Below are 26,010 nucleotides of genomic sequence, written 5' to 3'. Positions count from 1 at the left end.
TCTGAGCTTTAGTTTTTCTGATCCTGCAAGCTTGGACTATACATCTGTACTCCTCCTAGGTAATTTGTCCTTCTTTCCATTTTTTATACATATTCCTTTTTCTTTTCACTTTCTCTTTGAGATTGCTGTGCTGCTACACTGGCTTTGTCTGAAGTTTACCATTTTTCTTCTTCTATGGGATTGTTTATGATTGTGCTTTTTGAATTCCCTCTTCAATAACTCCCATCCTTCCTGGGTGTCTTTTTCCTTTAGCATGTCCAGCTGTGGGATTCCATACAGTAATTTCCTGAATTTGTTAAATTCAGTTGCTGTTTATTGCCTGTTTAATAGCAATGTGTGTAAAAATCTTATGGGCAATACCACGTTTTGCCTGGGATAATCACTGTTTAAACCCCAGATTTCCTTCCAATTTTCCAGTGTGATAAAGTCCTAAGTAATACATTTTTTCATAAACAGGGAATAGAGGTGTTTTTGCTAGTTCCTTCCTCTGAAATATAGTCTACAGCCCCTGGATATTCATTAGCAGACCCCCATACCAATACTAAACAGGGCTAACCATGCTTAGCTTACAAAATCAAACAGGATCTGGTGCCCTTAGGGTATTTAGTCTCATAGGTTACAAAGCATTTCCTTGGCTACTGAGGTCCCAATCTGTGCAGTGATATATGTAGGATGCCTCCACACCATTCCTTGACAGAGCATTGAAGGGCTTTTGTGATTCCCTTGTGCAGAAAAATATTTTGTATCTGCAGAGGCACTCAAAAGATTACTGATCAAAATTGTTCCACACTTGAGTCACTGACTGATCTTTGTAACCAACTACTTATTGCTGCCCTTGTAGTGGATCAATTTTCTTTAGTAGAAATTAACACATCATTATTTATTAACCTTTGACATCACTCATTGTTAACCTTTAACAAGCAAATGAGTATTTGTATACACGTGGGAGGATGAAAAGATGACAGCAGAATTGCAGAACAGCAACACAGTTTAATAGAACAGGTTGTAAAATGAAATGCTTTAAAACAGTTTTTCCAACCTGACAGTTTCCAGAGATGCTGGATTCCTGCCATCCCTAGGTAATAATTGCATTATGGGAATTGAAGTCCACCAGGAAGAAAGTACAGTACTAGGTTGAGGTAACACAATTTTAAAAGGATAGAAAGAGCCTTTGAGAATGATCCAATAGCAAAATGTGCTGGGGAAGAGGGGGATAAACAATGACAACTTCCAGGTTCTGTTCCAAAAAACTAACATTTCAAAGAACAAATTAACTGACAATTATTTCATAAACTCAACAATCTCAAATATTGTTGTTGGAGGCATCCAATCACTCTTGCCACAGCTAACAACCACCATTGATCAATTAATTTTCATAATTAACATTCCAGGCTCTGGTAAATCATAACTGATGTGGGTTACACTCTAACCAATGAAAGAGATATACTCTGGGAAAAGTAATTTCATACAGAAATGTCCTGATTGAAATTACTATCTAGCTGAATATTTGAAGGGCTATCCCCATTATAAGCAGTTGCCAATTGGTTTTAAAGCAAGCTGTTTCTAATGAGATTAGAATCTAGGCTGATATTAGCAGTAGAGCCTGGAAAGCAAAGGTGATCAGAAGCTTCTGGCTCTCTTCCTATAGCCAGATACAACCTGATGACATCATCTGCTCAGATCTCAATAAAACTCTTGTGGATCTCAGAATAAGATGTCCTTGGTTTGAGTCTAGCTATGAGGACATAGCCACATGCTCCTCTGATCCTCTCCATTCTCCACCAAGAATGGAATGGCTGGTGGTAGGCTATCAGAGTGAAGTGACATGGTGAGTTCTGGAGATAGGGGAGCTGTAGTGGAGTTCCATGTGCAGAAATGTTCTGCTGTGTCCAACCTCACAAGAACTCAGGTATTATCTGGGAAATGCACAGATCTGAAATGGCAATGGGCTGGCTATTAGGGCAAATATTCTTTTCTCTGAGGGTCTAGGAGAGTTTTCAGGAATGCAAAAAGTGAAATGTTGCATGAGAGTAATGAAGAAGATGAAAATCTCCATTTTAGCCAACGATTCTCCAATGCATACATGGTGGCCTATGGAAAAAGGAAGTTAAATATTATATGCAGTACAGCAAAAGAAATAACACCAAAGAATTCACCGTGCAGATTGGAGGAGGACAAATGTTGTCCCCATCTTCAAAAAGGGGGAAAAGAGGAGCCAAACAATTACCACCATGTTAGCCTGACATCAATATTAAGAAAGGGCCAGTACACACCGCCATAAAGCGGCACATTCCCAGCAATACTAGGGTTAGAGAGCACACACCAACCACATGCTGCCTAACCCTAGTACATGTGCGGGGGCACCATCGTTACACAGTGCCGTCCACACAGTGTGCGTAATGATGACTTGACTCACACACCACGTCCAAATGGCACGGCGCATTTGCCCTCCTCCAATCTGCTGGGACATCTGTTCTCCAGGAGTTCTCAAAGATTATTGCCAATGGCTCCAATATTACATTAGCCAGTTCTTTCAATACCTTTGGCTATAAGTCATCTGGTCCTGGAGACTTAAATTTATTTAGGTTAACCAGGAATTCCTGTACTACTTTTTTACTTATTCTGTGCTGTATTTCCTCTACTGCATCATCTCCTCCATGATCCTCAGGTTGAGCACCCTTTTCCTTTTCTGAGAAAACCGAACCAAAGTAATTATTGAGTAGTTCTGCCTTTTCTCTGTCCTCTGTTAGCATTGTGCAGTCTTCTACACACAATGGCCCTACCATTTCCTTCTTTTTCCTTTTCCTACAAGCCCTTTTCATCGTTCTTAACCTCTTTAGCAAGCCTGAGATCATTCTGTGCTTTAGCTTTTCTAACTTTACTGTTATACGTGCTTGCTACCTGTTTGAATTCCTCTTTGGAGACTCCCCCCCCCTTTTCCATTTCTTATATATGTTCCTTTTAAAATTTAACTCAGTTGAAAGTTCTTTAGTAATCCATCCTGGTTTCTTGAGACACCTTGGAACTGTTTGAAATTGTGTCTTCAGGATTCCCCTTTTGAAAAACTACCATCCATTCAAAATTTCCTTCTCTTTTACTATTCCTGAGCATGGGATCACCCCCAGTACATAAGGATATTGCCACTTTCACCCCATTAACCAGGTCATCTCTGTTGGTTAGGATCAGATCTAAAACAGTTGATCCCTTTGTTGCTTCTTCTACCTTTTGGACAGTGAAACTGACTGCCAGGAAAGAGAAGAATTTGCTGAACATTAAATTCTTGGCTGAATTTGACTTCCAACAAATATCAGGACATAACTACCAGTCTTTGCAATATGTGCTAAGATCATAATGTAAATGACTATGCTACAATTGGTTCAGGTCAGCCCAAATTCTGCATTTTGTGTATAACAACAAACCCACAGTTCAGGTGATTTTTGTGATCAAGACTGAATTCAGTTGATTTACATGAAATTTACCCAATTATTAATCCCAAATAGACTAGAGCAATTTAACAGAAGGAACTGATACTGGAACTGGTTTAACAAATCCCATTCATTTAATGGGTCCCTTCTAATTGGGACTAACAATTGGATTTAGTTTAGGATTACAAGAATGGACACTGGATAAACACAACCAAAAGCACACATCATGTGACAAACAATCTGATATGTCTGTTTATTTTTAGTGCAATTTGCTTCTTGTATGGAAGAAGCTTGGCAAGGCGAATGTAAATACTTATGTTTTCAGATCACTTGTCTCAGCACCTGGGGTTCTGTCCTTGGTGTTGCACCTGGGGGGGGGGTTAGACCCAAGCCCCCACCCCTGCCCAAGATGCCTCAGGATGGCAGCAACAACACACCACGGTCCCAAGGACACCCTCTGTCTCAGGACCAAATTGGAGCAGGAAAAAACTGCTCCTTTTTGGCCAGGGATTTCCCGGCCTGGGTGCAGCTCTGGCGCATCTTACGTACATCTTGGAGGGTGCATCATCTAATCACCACACCCCCAAGCCACATGAAAGCTGGCTTTTTTGGCCTGTCTCTTCAGGCTCATAGGACAACAGTATCAGTTTCATGCTCTCTTGACGTATGCCCCTCCGTGAGAGTTCAGCTTCTGAAAATGAAGCAAATCCACACATCTACCCCCCTCCTGGAAGTTCGGATTCCACAGATGAAACTGACTTTCCACAGCCATCTCAGTCTGACAGCCACTTGAGTGATCCACAGGAAGAGGAGGTAGGAAAGATAACACCCCAAGAAAGGAGAAGGCTTTAGGGTCTAGAGTAGACCCAGTCCCTCCCCCACAGAAGAAGCTACATGCAAAGAAGCATCCTCCTGAAATATGGGCTACAAGGAGGACAGGGTTGAGTTGGTGTTCTTTATAAGGCATGGGCTTTCCCCCTCCAATTGTTGGAAACAAACTTGATTTCTTTCTGAAGCCTGCATTATGGTGAGACCCGACTTTACAATTTATGGACTGTTCCTTGACCTTGTTTTCTGCTAGTGTGAACTGTGCTCCTGACCTTTGGACTGATTGATGTTGGATTCTGCTGGCTCCTTTGACTTCTGAACTCCCGGTACCCTGCCTGCTAGTCCATTGTGATGACAGGACAACGTATCCCAACCATCGTCCTTTTGCATTTACCTGCAGAGAAAGGCAGGAAAGCCTCGCGCTTGAGAAATTGTCCATCTGCATCCAGGAAATGCTCTGGGTAAAATTCATGTGGCTTCGCCCATATTGTTTCATCCTTCAGCACAGCAGACAAATGAGTGGTGACTATGGTCTCCTGAAATGGGATAGAAACAAAAAGATTAGAATTGTGTGGTGATATTATCCAATACTTCTTTTGTCACAATGTAATCTAATCAATGTATTACTTTAAAAGGGAAGAGCTGTCTGTTTTTCCTGTGTTGCCTCCCATTGTGTGCCTACGTAAGCTCTCAAACTGAAAATCTATTTGCAATTAAATTAAATTTTAAATAAATTTCTTACTCCTGTTCAACACTCCAATAGAACACACATATGCAATTGACCTCATGAATAGGCACAACTGAATTTCCGCCCACCCCTTACATTGGAAACTAAACTTCTATCATGCTCAGAGCTTTCGCACAAGTGGGAGGGGCAGCATTTCTTTTGCACCATTGCATCTTTTTGTTTATTACAGTTCTTCTATCCTGAATACTTTGCTCACAATAAGTCTATTGTAATGATTATTTTATATTTAGAAGTGCAATCCAATACTCTTTTAATTGAGAGAAATTCCACTGAAATCACATTATTAAGGTTGGATTATTTTACTTGAGTTTGTAGTGGCTTTTAGGATGTCAGGATGCTATTAGGATATGAGGATGATTTATACCCCACATTTCCTGTAATACTCAAAGATGCCACAGGTATATGATTTGCATATGCTGTACTCATTTTTAAGAGCTTTTGGCTGCATGATCTCCTTTAGCTAACACATTGCTTTTCCAGTGCAGTATCCTGTTTTGGTTATTTTAATATTGTAGTGTAAAAAGGTTTGGGTTTTTTTGGTAGTCCATAACCACCATGGTACAAGACCAATGGATTAGCACCTGGAACCTCTGAAGTGTCATTGTGGTGTGTGCTCTGACTGTGGGCACACTACCATTTTCTTCCCTTTCTGAGCTGAGCTGAGCTGGTTTTTCCCATACCTTCTTCTCCTGGTAAGAAGCAGTGGCAACACTGGCCCCTCCTGAGACTTGACGCTGCATTGGGGAGGCTTTGAATGGGTACAAAGGTTAGAGAACAGCCCAGTGTTTCCCAAGCTTTCATCCCCCAGATGTTTTGGACTTTAGCTGCCAGAATTCCTGATTGCTGGCCAAGCTGGCTTGGGCTTCTGGGAGTTGAAGTCCAAAACACCTGGAAGACCAAAGTCTGGGAAAGGCTGGGATAGACCTTTGCATACAGTTTTTAAAAAGACATAAGTAGGGGATGGAAACAGACCTGCACAAGCTGGGCATTATTTTCTGCTGACTTGGTATTGAATTTAAGCTGGGAAATAAAATGGAAGTCAATTTCTGGTTTACTTTCTGTTTGAAAAAAAATCATCTCCTGTCCTAAAACAGTCCAGAAAGACTTTAAAAAGTAGAATAAGTATGTCCTGTGGTATCTGAGGTTGGAGAGGAAGGTCTTTTCAGTAGGAAAAGAACCAATAAATAAAAAAAGCACAGAATATGAAAAACTCACAGTCCCATTTTTTCCTGCATTCTTCTAAATCCTGCCTGTATTTTCTTCTCATCCTTAAGAAGTTGTAAAATTTTGTGGAAAACTTTTTGGCATGGAAATTCATTTGCATCTCTAATAAATATTTCCTAAAGTGACAAACTGATTTATTAACATTACCATACCTTTACATATTTCCCCTATTCACTAAAATGTATTTGTTTGTATTTTTTAAAAAATTATAAAATTTAAAATATGCACATTGTTTTGTGTACATTTTATTTCTCTAAAATACCCTACATGCCTTGAAAACATACAGACTGATAATAGAAGGAGTGTTGAGATATGTGAAATGGATGCTTTCAGGGACACTGTCAGGTCCAACTGAATTGTTTTTCATTGCTATTTGGACTCTGTCCCCAGGAAAAGAAGCATAACTCTTTTCCTTCAGCCTTTCAAAAGAAAAGACATTTATTCTGAATTCTTTTTGCTGGTCCTGCTGGATTTTTTTCACTGTACTTTCTGTTTATTTTTCTGCATTCTTTTATGCCACATTGCAAATACAATACAGCATTCCACTAAATGGTGGAACAGAAATCTATCTATCTATTCATCTAGCTATCAGATATATGAGCTCTCTGTGATGCGTCTTGGTTGAAAACAACTGACTGAGCTCTCCCCATATCCTATAACACGTCAAAGGAATCAGAGATTTAAGTGACATCAACATCTCTTGTAATTGATGCAGAACTAAAATATTCCAAATGAATTGTAGACTTTTTTATTTAACACAGTCAGGAAATTTAGTTGAATGTGGTCTCTGTTTCACTGCAAGCATCAAGCCTACTCATGGGAATAGTCAAACTGTGATGTAGCAACTGTACATTTTTTTAAAAAAAATAGAAAGGTATCTTTCAAGGACTGTACCTTAGGGATGACAAACCCGCCAACCTCAGTATCTTTATGTGTCATATAAGGAAATGTAACTGGTACAATATCAGCCCAACGCTGAATTTCATGGATCACAGCTGTAGTATAAGGCATATTTGACCGGTCCTCCATTGTGGGTAATTTTACTCTGCCAATGACTGTATCGATTTCTTCATGGACTCTTTCTGAAAATGTTAATCCATTTAGTATTATTAGGCTGTGATGCTATTCTCTCTGACCTTGGAATAAGCACTATAGAACCAATATGGTTTACTCCTTAGTAGAAACATGTAGGACTCCAATATTTTATCTATATAGTCCATCCATCAATCCATCCATCCTCTAAGCAGCTTAGAATGGAGTGTTTTTGACTTTCACTCTTTCAGTTAAAGCAGTATTAAAGATACAAAGACCCAGAGATGGGAAATGAGAGGTGGAAGGGGGAAATATTTGTTTCCATTTTCCCTAGGGCCTGCTCTGATTGTTTCCAGTTGTAAGATGTAGAATGGAATCACTTTATGGAATATTTAATTTTAGAAGATATATAACTGAGCACCAAAGTTAAAATCATCCAAGTCATTGTATTCCCCATCACTATTTATGGATGCGAGAGCTGGACAGTGAAGAAAGTGGATGAGAAGAAAATCAATTCATTTGATATATGGTGCTGGAGAAGAGTGCTGAGGATACCATGAACAGCCAAAAAGACAAATGGGTCCTCAAATAAATGAAACCTGAACCCTCCCTGGAAGCCAAGATGACCAAATTGAGGCTGTCATACTTTGGACATATTATGAGGAAGCATGAGTCATTAGAAAAGACTGTATCCTTGAAACAGTGAAAGTGAGCTCCAATTGCACTCCCAACATAAAGTGACTAGAAGTCCTCCTTTCCCCAGGCATGTCCTACATTTCCTGGGGGGGTGGATGGTCTGGGAGGAATGCCAAATTGTCCACTGTTTGAGCCATAAAACCTGTCGGACAAGCAAGAGGTAGCTCGACATATTTATTACCCCACTACTTCAAAGGGCTTGTTAGTTTTCCTCAAGCAATAAACAGGACCAAAACCTTTAGCCTTCAGCAATACATCCTAATGACTGCAGAAAAACTGCATCTGAGAGACAAAAGAAAAGGGGAGAAAGTGAGTGTTTTTTTTCCTGAAGGTGGTGTAGAAATGTAGACTAAGTCAAAAGTTTGTTGCTAATAAAGTATAATGTTAAGCATTTGTTTTGCTCAGAGTTCTATAAGTATATTCCAAGCTAGCATGGCATTTTAAAAAGGATAAGTTCATCAAAAAATATGGTTGAGTACCTAATAAAATACAGTATATATAATGTAAGTGTAAATAAACCATGTGAACTAAATTTATATTTGTGGTTTTAGCTTCTATTTGATAATGTCCTACCTTTTACTTGAATGTCCTGCATTTTGCAGTGCCATGTCCTCCTTTGCAGTTATGACATCTGGTCACCCTGTCCCAACAGAGCAACTCTGAGCATTTGGTATACAACAACAAGTCCTTTCATTGCACATGATGTGGGGTGTGGCTGGAGTGGTGCTACTTTGCCGTTTTCTCTTTGGTCAGCCAGGCAGTACAACCCCAAATCATGCCTTGCATGCCACTTGTTTTAGGAGATTATTGCACCACCCTTTTCTCCTGCTCTAGACATGGGATGTAAACTTTAATATGCATATTTTATTGCACACCTCCATACCTAGGCAGGAGGCATCCTGTGCCTGATCCGGGCATCCCATACCTGATCTGGACTTCTCACACACTTTTTGAAAGAATGGGATTTTTCTCTTCTTTGCAAGGTGCAGCAGAAGTACGGATTGGGTATGGGATGCTTCCTGCCTGGGCACTGAGGTGTGTGACAAAATCTGCATATTAAGGTTTATATCCCGTGTCTGGTGTGGGAGGAAAAGATGGGAAAGAGCAGTGCAATAATGTCCTTAGTTGCCTAGGCCATGAGAGCTCAGAGCAGGAAGAGCAGCCATGCAGATCACCATCTTTCTAAAAAGCAACCCAAGCTGTGCTCACAAAAGAATGATCTGGAACATGTGGTGCACAACAAAATGGCTTCAAAGTACTGTACATACCAAATGCTGCAGTGTCTTGATGAGAGTGTGGCTGGGACCAATCTGAGTAAATGGAAGCTATGCCAACTCTTTTGGGCAGGAAAGGCAAAGTGACATTCTTGTTCATAATGTACAGAATTCCCTTAATAAACACCTTACTTTTGTTGATTTCACATGTCTCTAGTTGTGGTGTCAATTCCATTTCTATGCCATATGAACCAACCTACACAATTTCTATAAGGCAAAGGTTTTATTTTTGTGGTAGTGATTTAAAAATAATAATAACTGAAATAGCATTCCCTAACTAGGAACTTCTCTAGACTTCAACCTCAAAGTTATAAAAGACAAATATGGGTGATATATCAATGTCATGAATGTGAATGTTAGCCAGTGTGGCAGTGTGGTTTGCAGTCAGACTACGACTTTGGAGACCAGGGTTCAATCCCTGCTTAGCCATGAAAGCCACTGGGTGGCCTTGAACGAGCTGCACTCTCTCAGCCTCAGAAGAAGGCAATGGCAAACCTCCTCTGAACAAATCTTGCCAAGAAAACCCTATGACAGGGTTGCCTTAGGGTCACCATAAGTCAGAAATGACTTGAAAGCACACAACAGACACATACATTAATGTCTTGGGTAGGATACCATTTCCCTCAAAGATGATTACTCACTCTGAACCTCAGGATGAAGGACCATGGCAAGAAGACCCCAGAGTAGGGTAGAAGCTGTGGTTACACTACCAGCGGCAAAGAGGTCGAGAAGAATTTGAGTAAGGTTTTGTTCATTGAAACTGGTCTTTGGGTTCCCTTTAGCCTGAAGGAAATTTAAAAAATTGGTAATGATAGTGTAAGTCATCCAATACTGCTAAATGTTTGTAAGATAATGCTATGTATTTATGACTGTGGCAAGGTAAGAGGAAAGAAAATGTAACCAAAAGAGGAAAGAAAATGTAACCAAAAGAAAGAAATGAAAGAGAGAGAAAGAGAGAGAGAGAACTTTTGGAATTAATTTATTCATATTAATTCTAGAAGCAGAACTTTGAAATGCTTGTACTGTACTAACATTATCATATTACTATTAATATATATTTTTTTAATTTTATGAAAAACAATTCATCAATTGTTTATAAGGCATCATTTTAATTTTTAAAAAAGCAATTAGAATTACAAAAAATGTCCACCCCCAATTTCTCCCCAAAAGAACTAATTAAAGTATCATGGCATATTAATATTACCTGACCCTGAAACTGTTGTACATGCTTTGGTAACCTCTCGATTGGACTTCTGCAATGCGCTCTACATGGGGCAACCCTTGTACCAAACCCGGAAGCTTCAATTGGTGCAGAATATGGCAGCCAGACTGGTCGCTGGTAGTTCCAGGACAGACCACATAACACCTATTTTAAAAGATCTCCACTGGCTACCCATTCGCTTCCGAGCTCAATACAAGGTGTTGGTTTTGACCTATAAAGCCCTAAATGGCTTGGGCCCAGGGTACTTGGAGGACCGTCTCTCCCCATATAATCCGCCCCGCACACTCAGAACATCTGGGACCAATTTGTTAGAGGTCCCTAAATCCCATTTGGTGAGGACCTCACAGAGGGCTTTCACTATCGCCGCCCCCTCATTGTGGAATAAGCTCCCTATAGAGCTCCGTTCCTCTGCATCTTTAGTTTCTTTTAAGAAACAATTAAAAACGCATCTATTCCAGCTGGCTTTTTCACTCTAGGTAATAGTGTTCTTTCTCTGCTCCTTGTTCTTGTTCTTCGACCCCGGATTAGTGCAATATATTGTCTTTTTCTTGCCCCTAGTGAATTGTGATTTGTATTGATTCCCGTTCCTACCCCTAGTAATGATGTTTTTAAACTTTTTATATTGTGATGCTTTATCTGTATTTTATTGTTTCTTGTCTTGTAAGCCGCCTTGATCATGCAATTGGAAAGGCGGGATATAAATAAAAATTATTATTATTATTATTATTATTATTATTATTAATAATAATATTACTCAAACTATTAACACCATTTGTATTACAACTATTAAAACAATGGTTTTAAAAATTATTTTGAAACCCTGTATATGATTACCACATCCAGCTACTAAGTAGTGCTGTTCCATTTAAATGATTCTTCAAAATTTAACAAACTATTGGTAATGGATCAATTTTAAAAAACAAATTGATTCCATATTTATTCTGTATGCGTGTAACACTGGCATCTATTAGGTACTGCTGTTCCATGTCTTTATTGTTTAGTTAAAGCCCTGCGTGTTGCTTTACTGTTGTTCTGTCTTGTTGGTTTCAACTTGGGGAAATACTTGGAAACAGTAGGTTTATATCTGAGGGCTTATGCTATCAATTCAGTATGCAGAAAAGTATGTTCCTTTATACTTGAAAAACTATGAATGTGTCAGAATTACAATAATGAATATTAAAAGCCAGCAACAGAATGAGCTAATCTTCTTGTGAACATGGAGGTCTCTGAATAATACATACACTTTCACAGTAAACACAAGATACATTAAATGTTTGGGGGTGGGGATCGGATTATTTTTCAGGTTTACAGTGTTGCCTTGAGTGTCAATAAAACACATTTGCCCCTGAAAAATATACAGACATATTAGAAAATTAGAACAAATACTTTCAGTTTTCCATGCTGTAGGGAGAAGCTGCAAAGTACAGTGGCTCAGAATAATTTTTACACGGTCTCAGATTGTGCCTAAATTAGGGGGAAAGCCATGCAATAATGATTTTAGTGTCATGGTTTGGTGATAGCTAGAAAGATCTAGAAAGGTGCCAGCTGCCAGGTGCTGACCAAAGCAGAATATTATTAATTTGCATTCTGGTTATGCAAATTTAACACATTAATCATTACACATTTTCTACATTATGTTTCAATATCAGTATCAGTAACAAACTAAGGCCTGTTACAGACTGCCAAAATAAAGCTGCTTTGGGTCTCTTTGGAGGCATGCTATTTAAATGATGCATGGGTCCTAAGAGTCCGGAGGTTGCGCCAAAGCCACACTCCATTCCTAAGCACTGGAGTGCAGCTTTGGTGCAGCTTCCGGATTCTTAGGATGCATGCATCATTTAAACAGCATACCTCCAAAGAGACCTGAAGCAGCTTTATTTTGGCAGTCTGTAACAGGCCAAAGAGCTCTTTTCTTCTTCTCCCCCGCCCCCCAAAGCTGGTGTGAAGAGAGGAAAGGTTGCAAGCAGCCCCAGAGAATAAAGAGTCTCCCCTTACTGTCTCAAAGCTGCTTCAATGCGAAATTCCACCATGCTGCCTAGCCCTAGGTTTAAACCACCAACACAATCACCACACAACACAAGGCCATCTCTTGCCTCCTTTCCTACTTTCTGGCCTGTCAGGGTAAGGGGGGAAGAAATCCAAAAATGTGGCAATACTATGCCTCTGCAGTAGCAACCATCAATGCCAGTCTTCTTGCACTGTTTTCTACTTCATTGCCACTGCCACATTTTAACCTACTTATCAGCCTGTGATGAAGGAGAAATCCAGGATTTACTGCTTCGACTGGCCCAGCTGGCAGGGATATTTTTTAGTTCCTCCAATCTTGGATTTTCCAGGTTTTCCAGGACAATCTTGGGACCCTATATCAAATGGCAACCCTATGTCAAGATGAAGACATATAGAAACCTGGGTGTGAAATGTTCCCTAGCCTGGTTCATTAGTGACTCAACCAGGAATGTAAAGATGAAGTATGAATGGGAATCTGCTGCTCTGTATCCAGACACTCAGAGTGTTGACTGAAGGAGGTTAAGGGAAGTCTAGTCAAACTTTCATTCAATCATATACAACTAGATCAATACAGACATTGGTATCAAGTTTGAGCAACAGGGGAAACCTGGCTTAAACCATTACAGCATTCAATGTAACTGAAAAGAGTTCAGAAGAAACTATGCTTGGGGATAGTATCTTAAGAAATTGGTGTCTTGGACCATGGAAAATTTTAAAACTGGTCATGTGAACAGATCTCTGGGACACACTGACTTGCATCCTGTTAGTGACACACATGTGAGTATGTGCCTTCAAGTCGCCTGTCAACTTATGGCAACCCCATGAATTCCAAAGGGTTTTCTTAGGCAAGGAATATTCCGAGGTGGTTTTGCCAATTATTTCCTCTGAAATACAATCTATAGCACCTAGTATTCATTGGCAGTCTCCCATCCAAGTATTAACCAGGAGCGACACTGCTAAGCTTCCAATATAAGACAGGATCAATCTGCTGAACCATCTTCTTAGTATGAGCAACAGAATCCATTTCTCCTCCTCACTCCCATTCCAATTATAATATAAAATGTTATTCAAACAAGTTAAGTAGATTGCAGTCCAATTTTTAACATGACTGTGAGTCGTATAATTCAAGTGAACAGCAAAACTCTTTCATCAATAATTTGCTAATTTTTTAAAAAAAGTTGTAAAACATATTCAGACATTCTTTGTCCATAAAAACTTTCCTACCTTTTCTATCTCCTCCAAAAATGCATCAATGAAATCTCTTGGAATGATGGGATCTCTGTTTTTTTTATGTTCATTCACAATCTCTTTTACAATAGTACAGAAATCATGACAGTCTTTCTTAAATTTTTGTTGAGGTCCAGGAATATAGGATAACCAGGATATGGTAGACATAATCTGGTGCAGTAATAATCAAAGAAGAAAGATACATGAGTACATTTTGAAATCAAAGCGGTATATTAATAAGATATTTTACTTGAACTGAAATTGCATTGTGTCAAAAAGTTTCTAAATGATCAATCTTTATAAGAATGCCCTTATGTAACATGTCTGAATCTAATTTTATCTTCATTCCTCAACCTGGTCTTCACCAACACAAATATCAATATTATCTGTGTTGTTGTGGTGGATGAGAATACAACTATTACTACTACGTACTAATGTCTAAGCTGTAGAAAAAGATGAACCAGGCTAAAGAGTCTACGTCTAAACTTTTTAAAAAATCTATAGTGGTTTTCTGATCAAAAGCATCTAACCAAACTGCAACCTGTCTTGAAATGAATGTCATCTGTGGTGCTTGTGTTTCGTACCTTTGCAGAGAGAAACTCAGTGGTGAGAGTCATTACTTGTTTAGGGCCAAGTCCCCAGGACCCCAAAATCTTTTACAAAGAACTAGGCTTTAGCTGCAACTGAAAGGCTGACTCAGAGAGACCTTGGGGACCTTGAAGTCTTGTGTGTTTCCCAGCCAAATCCCAGATAGCTAATCCTCTTTAATCTCCAATCAAACTCATGAAGATACCTGGGGCAAGATTTTGGTTGCTCCCTTCATGATCTCTTCAATTAAACGCATAAGCTTCAGGTAGTTTTTATTGTGGTATTCAAAGCGATAACCAAATGTTAGTGTACAAATAATATTGCCAACTGCATTGTAGATGAGGTCATGCGGGTCAAAAGGAAAACCTATTGGAGGTACAAGAACGATGAAAATATTAGAGTTGTGCTATCACTATACTTCTCCTCCTTCTCCTGCTTGTTATTAAACACGTATTGATAAATAGGTATTGTCTCAACAACAACAGCAACAATCCAAACCAGAAAGCATTGGCTTAAATGTCCTTCAATACTGTCACAGATATTAACTTTAAAAATATACAGTAGTCCTTTTTGATTTGGGGTATGTGTGAATGGTGCAACTCTATAAGCAAAGCATATCATGTGGTTTCTTCTTATGGAACTGAAATATTTAATGTTGTTCTGCATATATAGTGAGTTAGTGAGGGGAAAAAAGCAACAACACACCAATAAAGATTTTTATAAGTCCCCAAAGAAACTTACAAAGTCTCTAGATGGTTTCTAGATGATGGAAACTGCAAAATTCAGCTCTTCTAATCTGAAACATGGTATGACTTTTAATTGCTACTCCCCTCTGCAAATAGCTGAATAATAAACACTTGACACAAAGCTTTTGCTATAGTACACTTGGTCAACCATGTACTTACTTCACAGTCAGCAACACTGTTCTATGAAGACTAGTGCAATGTGGCTCATATTCTGCATTCCAGACAGGGAGCAGGAGGTACCTATAGCATTTTATGTATGAGACAGCTTTTAGCTCTGAAGACAAATCCTGGGAAAGCCATGAAGAATGTCCTTGCCCTTACTTTGTATACAGATAAGCAAGGCCTTTGGAGGAGACCACAGACAAGAGGAAAGTTTCATCAAAATTCAGCATCAAATAGTGACTAAGACGCCAACAAGGAAGAGAAGAAATCAAAGAGCTAGGAGGGTTAGTTCTGCACCTCAGTCAGAGGGAGAATGTTTACTCAGGGTTCAAGATCCTCAAAGGAAGTGGCAGGGGCCACCAGTGACAACTAGGAGATTGCTAGTCTGTGAGACAATAAACCTGTGCTGAATTTTTGCCTGAACTTTAAAAGACATATCCAAGACACTTAATCTATTTTGAGGATAGGGTTCAACACTTTGGATACCTTATAGAAATCTGGATGAAAACCCAGAGCAGATTCATAGCCCCACTGAAATAGTACTGCTGCTGGGAGTACCAGAGGAATAACAGGCCAGCAACAGAATGCAAGGCCTCATGCAAGAAGGCTGCCTCATTAAAGATTTCCAGTCCTCACAGGGGGAAGAATCCTGAGAAAAGAAGAAAGTCTAAAGGGATCAGCAGAAGATCTGAGACTGGCTTTGGAATTTGTTACACAGGGCCAGCCCTGTCATTAACCTCTGTGAGGAAACTGTCTTAGCCAACAGTGTCACAAAATTGACACCCTACAATCCTGCCCTGACAGAGTCCTTGCTTTTCTGGAGAGCTGCTGAACCTATACATGAAAATCTCCAGAGGCAGAATTTGGAAGTGGTGGCAGCTTCCTATGGGCTGTCAACTACCACCACCACCACCCTCCCACAACATCCCATGTTTTCCCATCCAGTTCCAAGAGGTAGGTGGCAGAGATGACAATAGTCCAAGTCTTGCTAGCTTCCTGAATGCCTGACTCTGTGTCTGAGGAACCAGGCTATATGTGAAGCACAGGTCTAACCAGGGAAATTTATTAGGCTTCAACCTAGGTGGTTTCCCTGGACAGCCCTACACTTCCCACACAGCCTTACTCTTAAGACTCAAAGCAAAGCATTGAGGAAGCTGCTGGCTCACTGCGAGGATAGCAATAGCAGCTTCATTTATATACTGCTTCATACCACACTAAACAGTCTGTAAGCAGTTTACAATTGTAAGCTAATTGCCCCCAATAAGCTGGGTACTCATTTTAGTGGCCTCGGAAGGATGCTAGGCTGAGTCGACCCTGAGCTCCTGGCTGAGATTGAACTCACAACCTTGTGGTCTGTGAGTGAGTGACTGCACTACCGGCATTTAACCACTGTGCCACCAGGGTTACTGTGCCATTCTTGCAGACTCTGGTAATGCTGCGGTACCAAATCCTCGTCCTTTTCATTTCTGGATCAGTGGGGAATTACTTGGGCACCTGGCTGGCCATTGAACTGGGCTGGGGAACCAGCTGCAGTTGAAGCTCTCCACTTCTTCCTCCATCTGATTGGATTGAGGAGATGAGGGATAGGGGATGCTCAAAGAATAAGTTCTTTATTGTTTGTATAGAGGGTACACATTCTTATTGAAAACACACAAAAACATACTATCAAATAATAAATACCTAGGCTTAGGAACCTGCAGTTTATTCTCTTTCCCACTTGAAGGGAATATGCTCAGGTCTCTCTCTTCCTATTAAAGTTTCTGTGGGTCTTCTTTATTCAATATGCCTGGATTTAGGGTCATCTACTATGGTAATGACAGTTACTCAAAGATAATTTGTGTAGGGGCCTCTGAGCCTGTTCCACCAGGAAACAAAGGAGGGAGTGTGCCCCTCCATTACCAGAGGCAACACTTGGACTTTCACCTCTAAAATTATGAAACTCATGAACTTTCTCAATATTGCTTTAAAACTCTCTCTTTTGTCATTTTCCAGTTTCCTCTGTTATCTATATAATCTCATGTATGTTACACCATTTTTGTTCACAATGGCTCAAAATTACAATTAAAGTTTCTTCACCTATTACCAGCATAGGTAAGAGCTGCATTTCTTTCTTATATCCACCCCAAGTTTTCTCCTTGTCCACAAGAAAAAGTTGTACCTTCTTGAGATTTGAACTCAGCAGACAAATACATAGCTTCTTCACCCACTGTCTTTCCAAGTGTTTTCTTCCCCATCCCTAAATTTTTCAGAGTGGAGAGACAGAATCTCCTCTGTTCCCTCCAGCCATTTTTACATGTTGCCAGGAAGATTCCTAAGGGATATAAAATAATTTCATTAAGCATTCTTTTGCAAACTGTCCCCATGTATTGTTCTAATATGCTATATATTTTTATTTTAAGATTTCACCAAAATTCTGAATGGATTCTCCTAACCTTTTGAGCTAATGAGAGCAGCAGTCATCCACTGACACTTGTCATTCCTTGTGATATCTATCAGTCATATTGCTACTGCTGACGTAGTTAAAAGATGACAGCTGTCCTACTGAACTCTTAGGGTACCTTTAAATAACATCATAAAAGCTACTAGATCACCTCCCTATCTATTTCTATACTTGTCATTTAGGTTCGAAAGAAAGAATTTTCCAGAAGCTTTGCTATGTTACTTGAATGTTTCTTACGTTTTATTTGGCAACAGGTAAAGTGTACCCAATGTAGGGATGGCCGTGGAAATATATTATCTATTGTTTCCCATGTCAAAAATGGGTTTCCAGAAATTTTTTTATTTTCCCTCAAAATAAATAACAGAATAGGGAAACGTTTGTGCAGGTTTCTCTCAGCAAGTTGAGTCTTCTTTATCCAAAATGCTTGGAACCGGAAGTGTTTTTTTTATTATTATTATGAAATATTTGCATGTACATACTGAGCTATCTTGGTGATGGGACAGAAACCTAAACACTGAATTCATTTATGTTTTGTATACATCTTATATTCTGGTGTCTAGAGCTGTAGTCTACTGCTCAAACCACTACATGATACTGACTCACACAGACACACACCTACACTTTTTCTATCCACAAAAATTTGAACAGGAGAACATTTTTTCTGCACAAGAAACTGTGCAGGAAATGTATGTTTTACTCCTCGAAGTGTGAAAATAATTCTTTAGAACACTTCAGGATACTTGGAAATTGGGAGAATGTCATCAAAATATTTGTTTTCTCCTGCAGTTAGAAGAAAATTAGAGCTATTATTTATTCTTGCATATGGTGAAAGAATAATTGAGATTTTACATTCCTAACCAAGGACCATCCTTAACACATAACACTTAATAAAAGGATCCATGGGGCCTCTTCTTCTCCCTGTTTCTTACCCCAGGAATCTTAAGAGCTATACCAAACGGAGCTCTTTCCCATTTTCCTCTGCAGTCCCTCTCAAAACAGCCAGGAGAGGGGTTGAGAGGAAACTGGCCGATGGATCCCACAAGGTTTTCAACTCTGTGCAAGGCACATGAAAATTTGAGAGTATTTTTGTTCTTGTCCAAGTTGCAGTCACAGTTTCAAGTTAAAATTCTGGGTTGCTGGAATTTTTTAAAGGAGAGCAATGATAAGTCCTTAGCAAAATCCTGTTTTTTAGATGCCTCAATAACTGAGTGAGTATTTCGTTGTCAAAAGTCCACATTTGGGTAGGCTTGCCATAACCCGGCGGCCCCCGTGCCATTCACGGTTTCGGGGGGGCCCTTCCCGGTCACGGTCCGGTTTGGGCCCCCACCCGTGCCTTGTTCCTGGTTTGGGGGGTCCGCTCCGGCCATTGCCGCTGCCGCTAATGAGGCCGGCCACGGCGCCAACCCACCTCCTCCTGCTCTTCCTGGAGTGGTGGGACCGTGGGCAGCGCCAACCCACCTCCTCCTCCAGCTCCGCCTTCCTCCTCCTCCTCAGCAGCAGTCACGCCGCCGCCACCACACCTCCTGCTCCAAGGCCAGGGCTTTCCTGCCCGCGCGCGCAGGGGGCTCTCAAGCAGGAGCTCGTCCCCTGCTTTGGCCAGCCAGCCAATGGCCAGCTGGCCAAAGGGGACGGGCTCCTCGGCACACGCTGCCCAGGCCTCAGCAAGGGCCAGCGGCAGCGCGCGCCTGCCCCACTTGCTTCCGCACGCGCGCGCGCCTTACTTCTCACCCCGCGCGCGTGCCTGCCCAGTTTTCTTTGACGCGCGCGCGCCAGCGCCAATCTGGTAAAAAAGAGGAGGAGGAGGGGAAGCAGAAGGAGGGGGGAGCAGGAGGTGGAGGAGGAGGAAGGAGCCAGAGGAAGGGTTCCTTGAAGGGCAGAATAGGGGCAGAGGAGGAGGAGGAGGAGGAGGAAAGCTGAGTCAGTGGTCTGCCTTGCTTTTTTTTTTTTTTTTGGTTTTTTATTTGTTTTTTAAAAAATAAAATACTTATTTTTTTTTATTAATTTTCTATTATTACTTGATTTTATTTTATTGATTTTTTATTATTTCTTGGTTTTATTTTATTGATTTTTTATTATTTCTTGGTTTTATTTTATTAATTTTATTGTTTTTATTTTATTATTTTTATTTCTTGGTTTTATTTTATTAATTTTTTTATTTCTTGGTTTTATTTTATTAATTTTTATTATTTCGTGTTTTTTATTTTATTAATTTTCATTATTGCTTTTTTCCTCATTATTTTTATTGTTAAATATATACACCCCCGTCTTGATTTTTATTTTTTTGTCTAGGAATAATGCCAAAATGCCCTCCATTTTGATCATGCCTCAGAAACATGCATTTATATTAACATTTTTTAAAAATCATCAATTTTTTTGCGTGTCCTCCATTTTTATAAAATCGTGTCCTACATTTGAAGATGTTGTCCTACATTTATCCTACATTTGTCCCTGTTTGGAGGTCCTGGCTTATGGCAACCCTACATTTGGGGGAGGGGTGTTTCCCAAAGCAGAAAAGGAGGGCTGTCATAACATATTAGGAATCAATTTTATTAAACAGCTGGAAAATAGGAAAGAATCTTTGGAAAGGCGCAAGTTAAATTCCTGAAGTGGGTAGAGAAACAAGGAAGTTCCAGAGAGCTAAGACAGTGCTACAAAGAGTCCTGAGGTTTAAAAATGACAGGAAAATGGAGTAGTATAGAGTTCTGGGGTGTTTGTGGGAGTACAGAAACAGATTGTTTCTTTAAAAATGGATGGTTGCAGGCGTTATGAGCAACTGGTGGAGGACTTCAGGAGTCACAAAAGTAGGGCTACATGCTGCACTGTATCTACCATGATGTAACGTGAGGTGCTAATACTTCAGGCTAAATAAAACTTTTTAGTCCTTAAATTGCCACAAGATTCACAGCTTTCCCCCTCCAAGCTACCCCTTCTGCAATGTCGAGGAACCCTTTCCTTTACAATCTCAGCCATCTGCATACCTATCCACTTGCTGCCTGTGATTTCCTCTCCTCCCTCCACTTCTTTCCTCTCTCCTCCACTCCTTCTGTTTAAAAGCACTTCTCTTTTATAATTTAATCTTCCCCTTAATGAGTTAAACAGCTCCTTCTTTTTTGCAAAATCATGTTATTCTTCAGGTATTGTGTATATGGTTCTGGGTTCACTTGAATGAGATTTGGTCCTGGAACCTCAGAGTCTTAACAGTGTCCAATGTAGGTCTTGGCTTCTACAACCCCATTTTGAGTTGATGTTCAAGATGGTGGCAGGCTAGCAGTGAAGGGTGGAAGGTTTCTAGAGGCACACAGGTATACTAACTAGGGCCCCATTCCCACTGAGTTATAATGTGGATCAAGAATTGAATTAGGGGTGCATCGTTCCCATTTGAGCATGCGTTCGATCCTCATTGCTCTGATTTCGTTCCCATTGGAATTCGGATCTGATCCCCATGTATTCAATTTTTCCTTGGAAAACCCGAATCAGTGGTGGATAAACCAGTTTAAAAAGAGTGCATATTTTTAGAATTTTTTCCTGTGCCTCTTGAGTCTGATTCGGGGCAAATGAATGGGAATGAAAGGGTGTGTGATTTGGGAACTTGGGGATGGGAGGAGCAGTGCTCAAGGGGCTGGCCTGGGGGTGTCACCCGTTTGTTCTCTTTCCTGCATTACCGGTGCCATTTTCTTCCATTTGCATAGCCTTTTCCCCGGTGGAGTAGGAAGCAGGATAAGGCGATCACGCTATATTAAGCTCCAAACGCAGTAAACACATTACGCCCCCTGCAACCTCCCCCTGCTCCACATTCATAGACCGATGTATGAGGAGAGCCATTGAACACCATTTTTAACTATTATTATTATTATTTTATTTTTTTGCCTCTGCCTGAGCGCCTGAGCAGCAAATTGGCTTTGTATTACATGCCTGCTTGATTGCCCTCCAGACAGCCCAGGGAGCAATGGGGGAGGCAAAGGGATTTGGGGGAATAGAGGCTCCTTCTCTCTTCTAGAGGAACTATGGGAAGACACAGAAGAGCCTGGACGCAAAGGGATTTTGGGCAAATAGAGGCTCCTTCTCTCTTTCCTGGAGGGGAAAAGCACCTAAGTGGCTGATTGGCTGTGACGTCAAGTGCTTTAGGCACTTGATTGACAGCTGCTTTAAAAAAAAGAGGTTCCGGAAGGGCAATGGGAACGGGGAGCAAAATAACCCGCTTCAAATTATCATGGGTAAAATACCAATGGGAATGAAAACAAGGGTAAAACAACCCAGGTCTGTTTGCACCCGTTTTTAATGGGAACTATTGGTCAGATTCGTTTATGACTCGGGAAAAAAATCCAAGTCAGAATCGCAGTGAAATAAGCTGCTTTTTTGCCCAGTGGGAATGAGGCCCTGATTTGTGAAAGCTTGGCATCAGACTAGTACCCATTTTTAACATTGGCTATATGTTCTGTAGGGAAAATCCAGAAAAATATTGGGTCTGTACTGTTCTGTTACCTCTAGGTCATTTCACTGTAGACTTTTCCCCAGCTTTTCCTCTTCCCCCACTTTTTCTCTTCCTCTGTGGATAGTATGTAGAAGAAACATATTCTGTTTAAGTCACAGGATCATTTTAGTTAGGGGCTGTACAGACAACCTGGCAGGTCCACGGTCCAGCGGTTTCTTTTTGCACCATAGAAAGGGCACCACAGCCACCGGCGCTGTGGCTTTTCAGCGCTCCTTTGGCACAGCATGTGTACAGTCTGCGCCAAAGGAACGCTGTGATGCCTCCTGCCATGTGATGGGGCACGCGGCAACATGCCGGTGTGGGGGATAAGTTGGAGTGGCTGGCGTGCACTTGCCACACCCCCACTCTGCCCCATGCCAGCTCTTTATGCCAGTCTGTTGAGGCCCTTAGTTCTGGATAGTTACATTTTTAACAGCTATGATTTTATTTTTAGTCTGCAGTAAAAGTCCTTCCCAATAATGGGTTACTGAACAGAAAAAATACCCCCCCCCCCATTACTACCTACGTGCCTTATAAATTTTGTTAGGATAAGACCAATTTTAAGTTATCTTTTTGCTTCTCTGACACTGGTCAGTCATTTTTTTATATATCGAGTTTATCACAACATAAGGGAAACTTGCCTTCACACTTCGTTCCATGGCCCATCAAGCTCAACAATGGCAATGATGGTCGATCAATAAAGTTCTCAGCTTTTGGTCCCAGTGCCTCCTTTATCACCTGGAACCCATTCAAAATGACAACGTTTTGCCATCCAAGCTGGATTAAGAAGATGGGTCCAAACTTTTCTGCCAGCTATAATTTATAAGAAGAAAACAGGGGAGGAAATTAGTCTAAAATACAAAAGGGAAGTTGCACAAAACAGAGAAGCCTGAACTGTGCATAATAGTATTTACTATAAAACTGAAAAGACCACATACATTTTTAGCTTAGAATCCTTCTTCAAATACTATTTTTTCAGGATTAATTTAAAATATGAGAAAGAGAGAGACATTAAAAAAAAATGTCATCCTCCTTCTCTAAAGCCAACAACTGTCACTGTATACCTTAATCACATATTTTCCTATCCACACCAGCTGTTCTCTTTTCACTCTTATTAATGGATATTTTACAAAAGGAAAAAAGAGAAAAACAGTAGGGAAAGACATGAGGACTCATTAAGGATGACAACAATATTCAGAAATTCTGTGCAATAATTGTGTAAAGAGAGTATGAATGACAGAAAAAGCTCATCTGGAAACACTCCATCATTCTGAGTCCAGTTAATTTTGTTGGAGTAATTGTGACTTTAAAGAGAAAATAAAATATTTTGATTGGGAAGTGACACATATTCCATGGGACACCACATACTGCTGAATCAGAGCACATGGCATGACACAATGGTGCTGTAATGTTGCATCATGCTATGTGGCACTGGGTGATGATTCACAGTCAACCTTCTATATAGGTAGACCAAGGCTGTGGGTAGTTGTGGGTTAGTTTGGGGCTGGTGGAGTTGGTTGGAGCAGACGCTGGTGTAGATTATTGGAAGATAACTGAGAGGAGTGTGTAAATATTGTATCATATTGTACATGACACAACTAAATGTAAAAGCCTCCAGAACTTTGGATGAATCAACTGGCTGTGAGTCATCTTCTTCTGTGTGTGAAAAGTGGTCAGTGCATTGCCAATACCAATAGCTGGGTTTATTTACGTTATTATTTTGGCTGCATTTGGGTAATTTGTCCCCAGCCTGGACTGAGAGTTGGCTTTCCAACAAATTTAGATAAAAGCCACCTCTACACTATATGGCTTAAATCTACTCCAACAGTTAACTGATAAATAATTCCAAGAGGGCAATAGAGACACGAACTGTGTACAGGGACAAAATGGAGAAGGGGCAAGGAGCAGCCACACACACTGTCATAATCCATGGCAGAAGCACACCCACAACTAACACTAAAATGTGTCTTAATAACCTGGACAGCAATAAAATAGGGCACAAAACAGTAAGAGGCATCAAGAAGTGACATTAAATGGTATGGCTTAAACAAGTATAAATTTCCAGTCTGGAAGAGACCTTTGATTCTCATGCTAAAGATGTTCCGCATTTTCCCCAAACCAACCAAAGTCCCTACAACCAAAAACCCCAAGATATATAGCTAAAACAAAACAAACCGAAGGGTTCTAACAAAAAATGTGAATAGCCAGGATAAATTGTATCCCACTTCCAGTTACAAAAAGGCAATTGTATAAAGAAATAAGATAAACTAAATAAACTAAACCCTAAATAAATAAACAAACTAAACCCTAGAGCAGAAAAGCCAGTATCATTTCTAAAAGGGTATAAATACCCCACTAAAAAGTATGCAAATGCAAAAAAATGAGTATATAATGATAATACAAATTTCAAAATTAAAGGTCAGAGTAACTGAACCCTGGAAGAAAAATGCCAGTAATATATCTAAACGGGTAAAAATACCCCACACATTTCACAACATTTGGGTAGTATTGGAAGAAAAGATACCCCTGCAGAGATGTTGTGATGAGCACATGTCAGAAGCTACAACAAATCCATTGTGTGATTTTGTGTGGGCATTGACACTTGTCTTACAAAAGTTGTGGACAATCACTGGCACACGTGTGATAGATAAGGAGCCAAACAAATCCCTTGGGGAATAGATGTTATTCTTCAAGGCTTCTCTGACTTCCGATAGATAGATAGATAGATAGATAGATAGATAGATAGATAGATAGATAGATAATAAGTTTTATTTATAGACCGCTATTCCGCAATTATCATAGCGGTGTACAGTAAAAATTGCAATACAATACAAAAAATTGCAAGGCCTCTCTCCCCCTCAAGATGGTGGTCGGAGGAAGGGCTCTTATAGACAGACAGACAGACAGACAGACAGACAGACAGACAGACAGATAGATAGATTCCACACTTATCAACAACTTGACTTGTGATCAAACACAGAACACTGGTGTTCCCATTTTCTAAAAAAGCTTATACTGCTCATAAATTATATTGGAGAAAGTAAAATGCAGGTTTAAATTGAGTTATCTATCTAAGCACATATCCTGTCTTTTAAATAATTACATTTTAGTAAACAATCTGTCATTGGATTGGGCGTGCTCCTTTTTGGGTTACTAGAGAGTACACTTTCCCTATAATATCACATTGCTGTTGTGTAGCAAGACATGTTCTTCTAATCTTTTCTATACAACCCTCAAAAGTCCAAGCATTTCTCAAGTCCTGGATAAGGTAAATCTGTCATATTCCATAACATATAATGCCCTCAGTGCTGGTTGCAGCTAATACAGGCCATATTCTATTTGTAAGTCTAAGGTCATGAAAGTTTAACTTTTTTTAATTTTCTTTTATGGAAATGTCCCATCATCTTTTTTTTTTTTTAAAGTCATTTCTTGAGACTTGAATAATATCATCATTCTATAGCATGTATTCCTTGGAAAACTGTGTAAATCAATACTGTACTTACACGAAGAATAGAGTTGTGTAGATCATTTGTATCAAGCTCTAGCAAGTTCCCAATGAAAGGCAGAGGAGTAGGTCCTGGTGGATAGCGACTACATGTCTTTCTCCGCTTCACATAATCCAACAGCAGTGCAAGGGCAAGCAGTATGAGAGAAATGAACAGCACTGTGAAGTTGTTCCAACAGTGTGAGATTTGACTCCACAGCCAAGAGAGAAGAGCTGGGATCACAACCATCTTCCTTCCACTTTCTTCCTTACTAATTCTTCCGGAGCAGATTGCATTTGTTCCACCTTTTAATGCTCTTTTATACTCTCCTCCCTACTGTTTTCTTTGATGCTTCAGATTCTTGCTGCACTATGGCCCTCTATTAATAAGGTTGTCTCAATAGAGGTGCCAGTATTTTAGCAATGCAATTGATGA

General features: G+C 40.1%; 1 protein-coding gene across 1 annotated transcript; it reads right to left on the bottom strand.

The window, feature by feature from the left end:
* Positions 1-1,853: 1,853 nt before the first annotated feature.
* On the bottom strand, positions 1,854-25,824 carry LOC121930836 (cytochrome P450 2D14-like). Its single transcript, XM_042467756.1, has 9 exons — positions 25,594-25,824; positions 22,732-22,903; positions 17,338-17,490; positions 14,477-14,637; positions 13,681-13,854; positions 9,869-10,010; positions 7,120-7,307; positions 4,648-4,789; positions 1,854-2,091 (listed from the first exon to the last, which is right to left on the bottom strand). Exons 1-9 carry the CDS (start codon positions 25,822-25,824, stop codon positions 1,913-1,915), a joined length of 1,542 nt encoding a protein of 513 aa, XP_042323690.1. The 3' UTR covers positions 1,854-1,912.
* Positions 25,825-26,010: the final 186 nt, after the last annotated feature.

Source organism: Sceloporus undulatus, chromosome 5 (assembly GCF_019175285.1).
Source record: "Sceloporus undulatus isolate JIND9_A2432 ecotype Alabama chromosome 5, SceUnd_v1.1, whole genome shotgun sequence".
Classification (NCBI taxonomy): domain Eukaryota; kingdom Metazoa; phylum Chordata; class Lepidosauria; order Squamata; family Phrynosomatidae; genus Sceloporus; species Sceloporus undulatus.
This window is presented reverse-complemented; position numbering and strand designations above follow the sequence as displayed.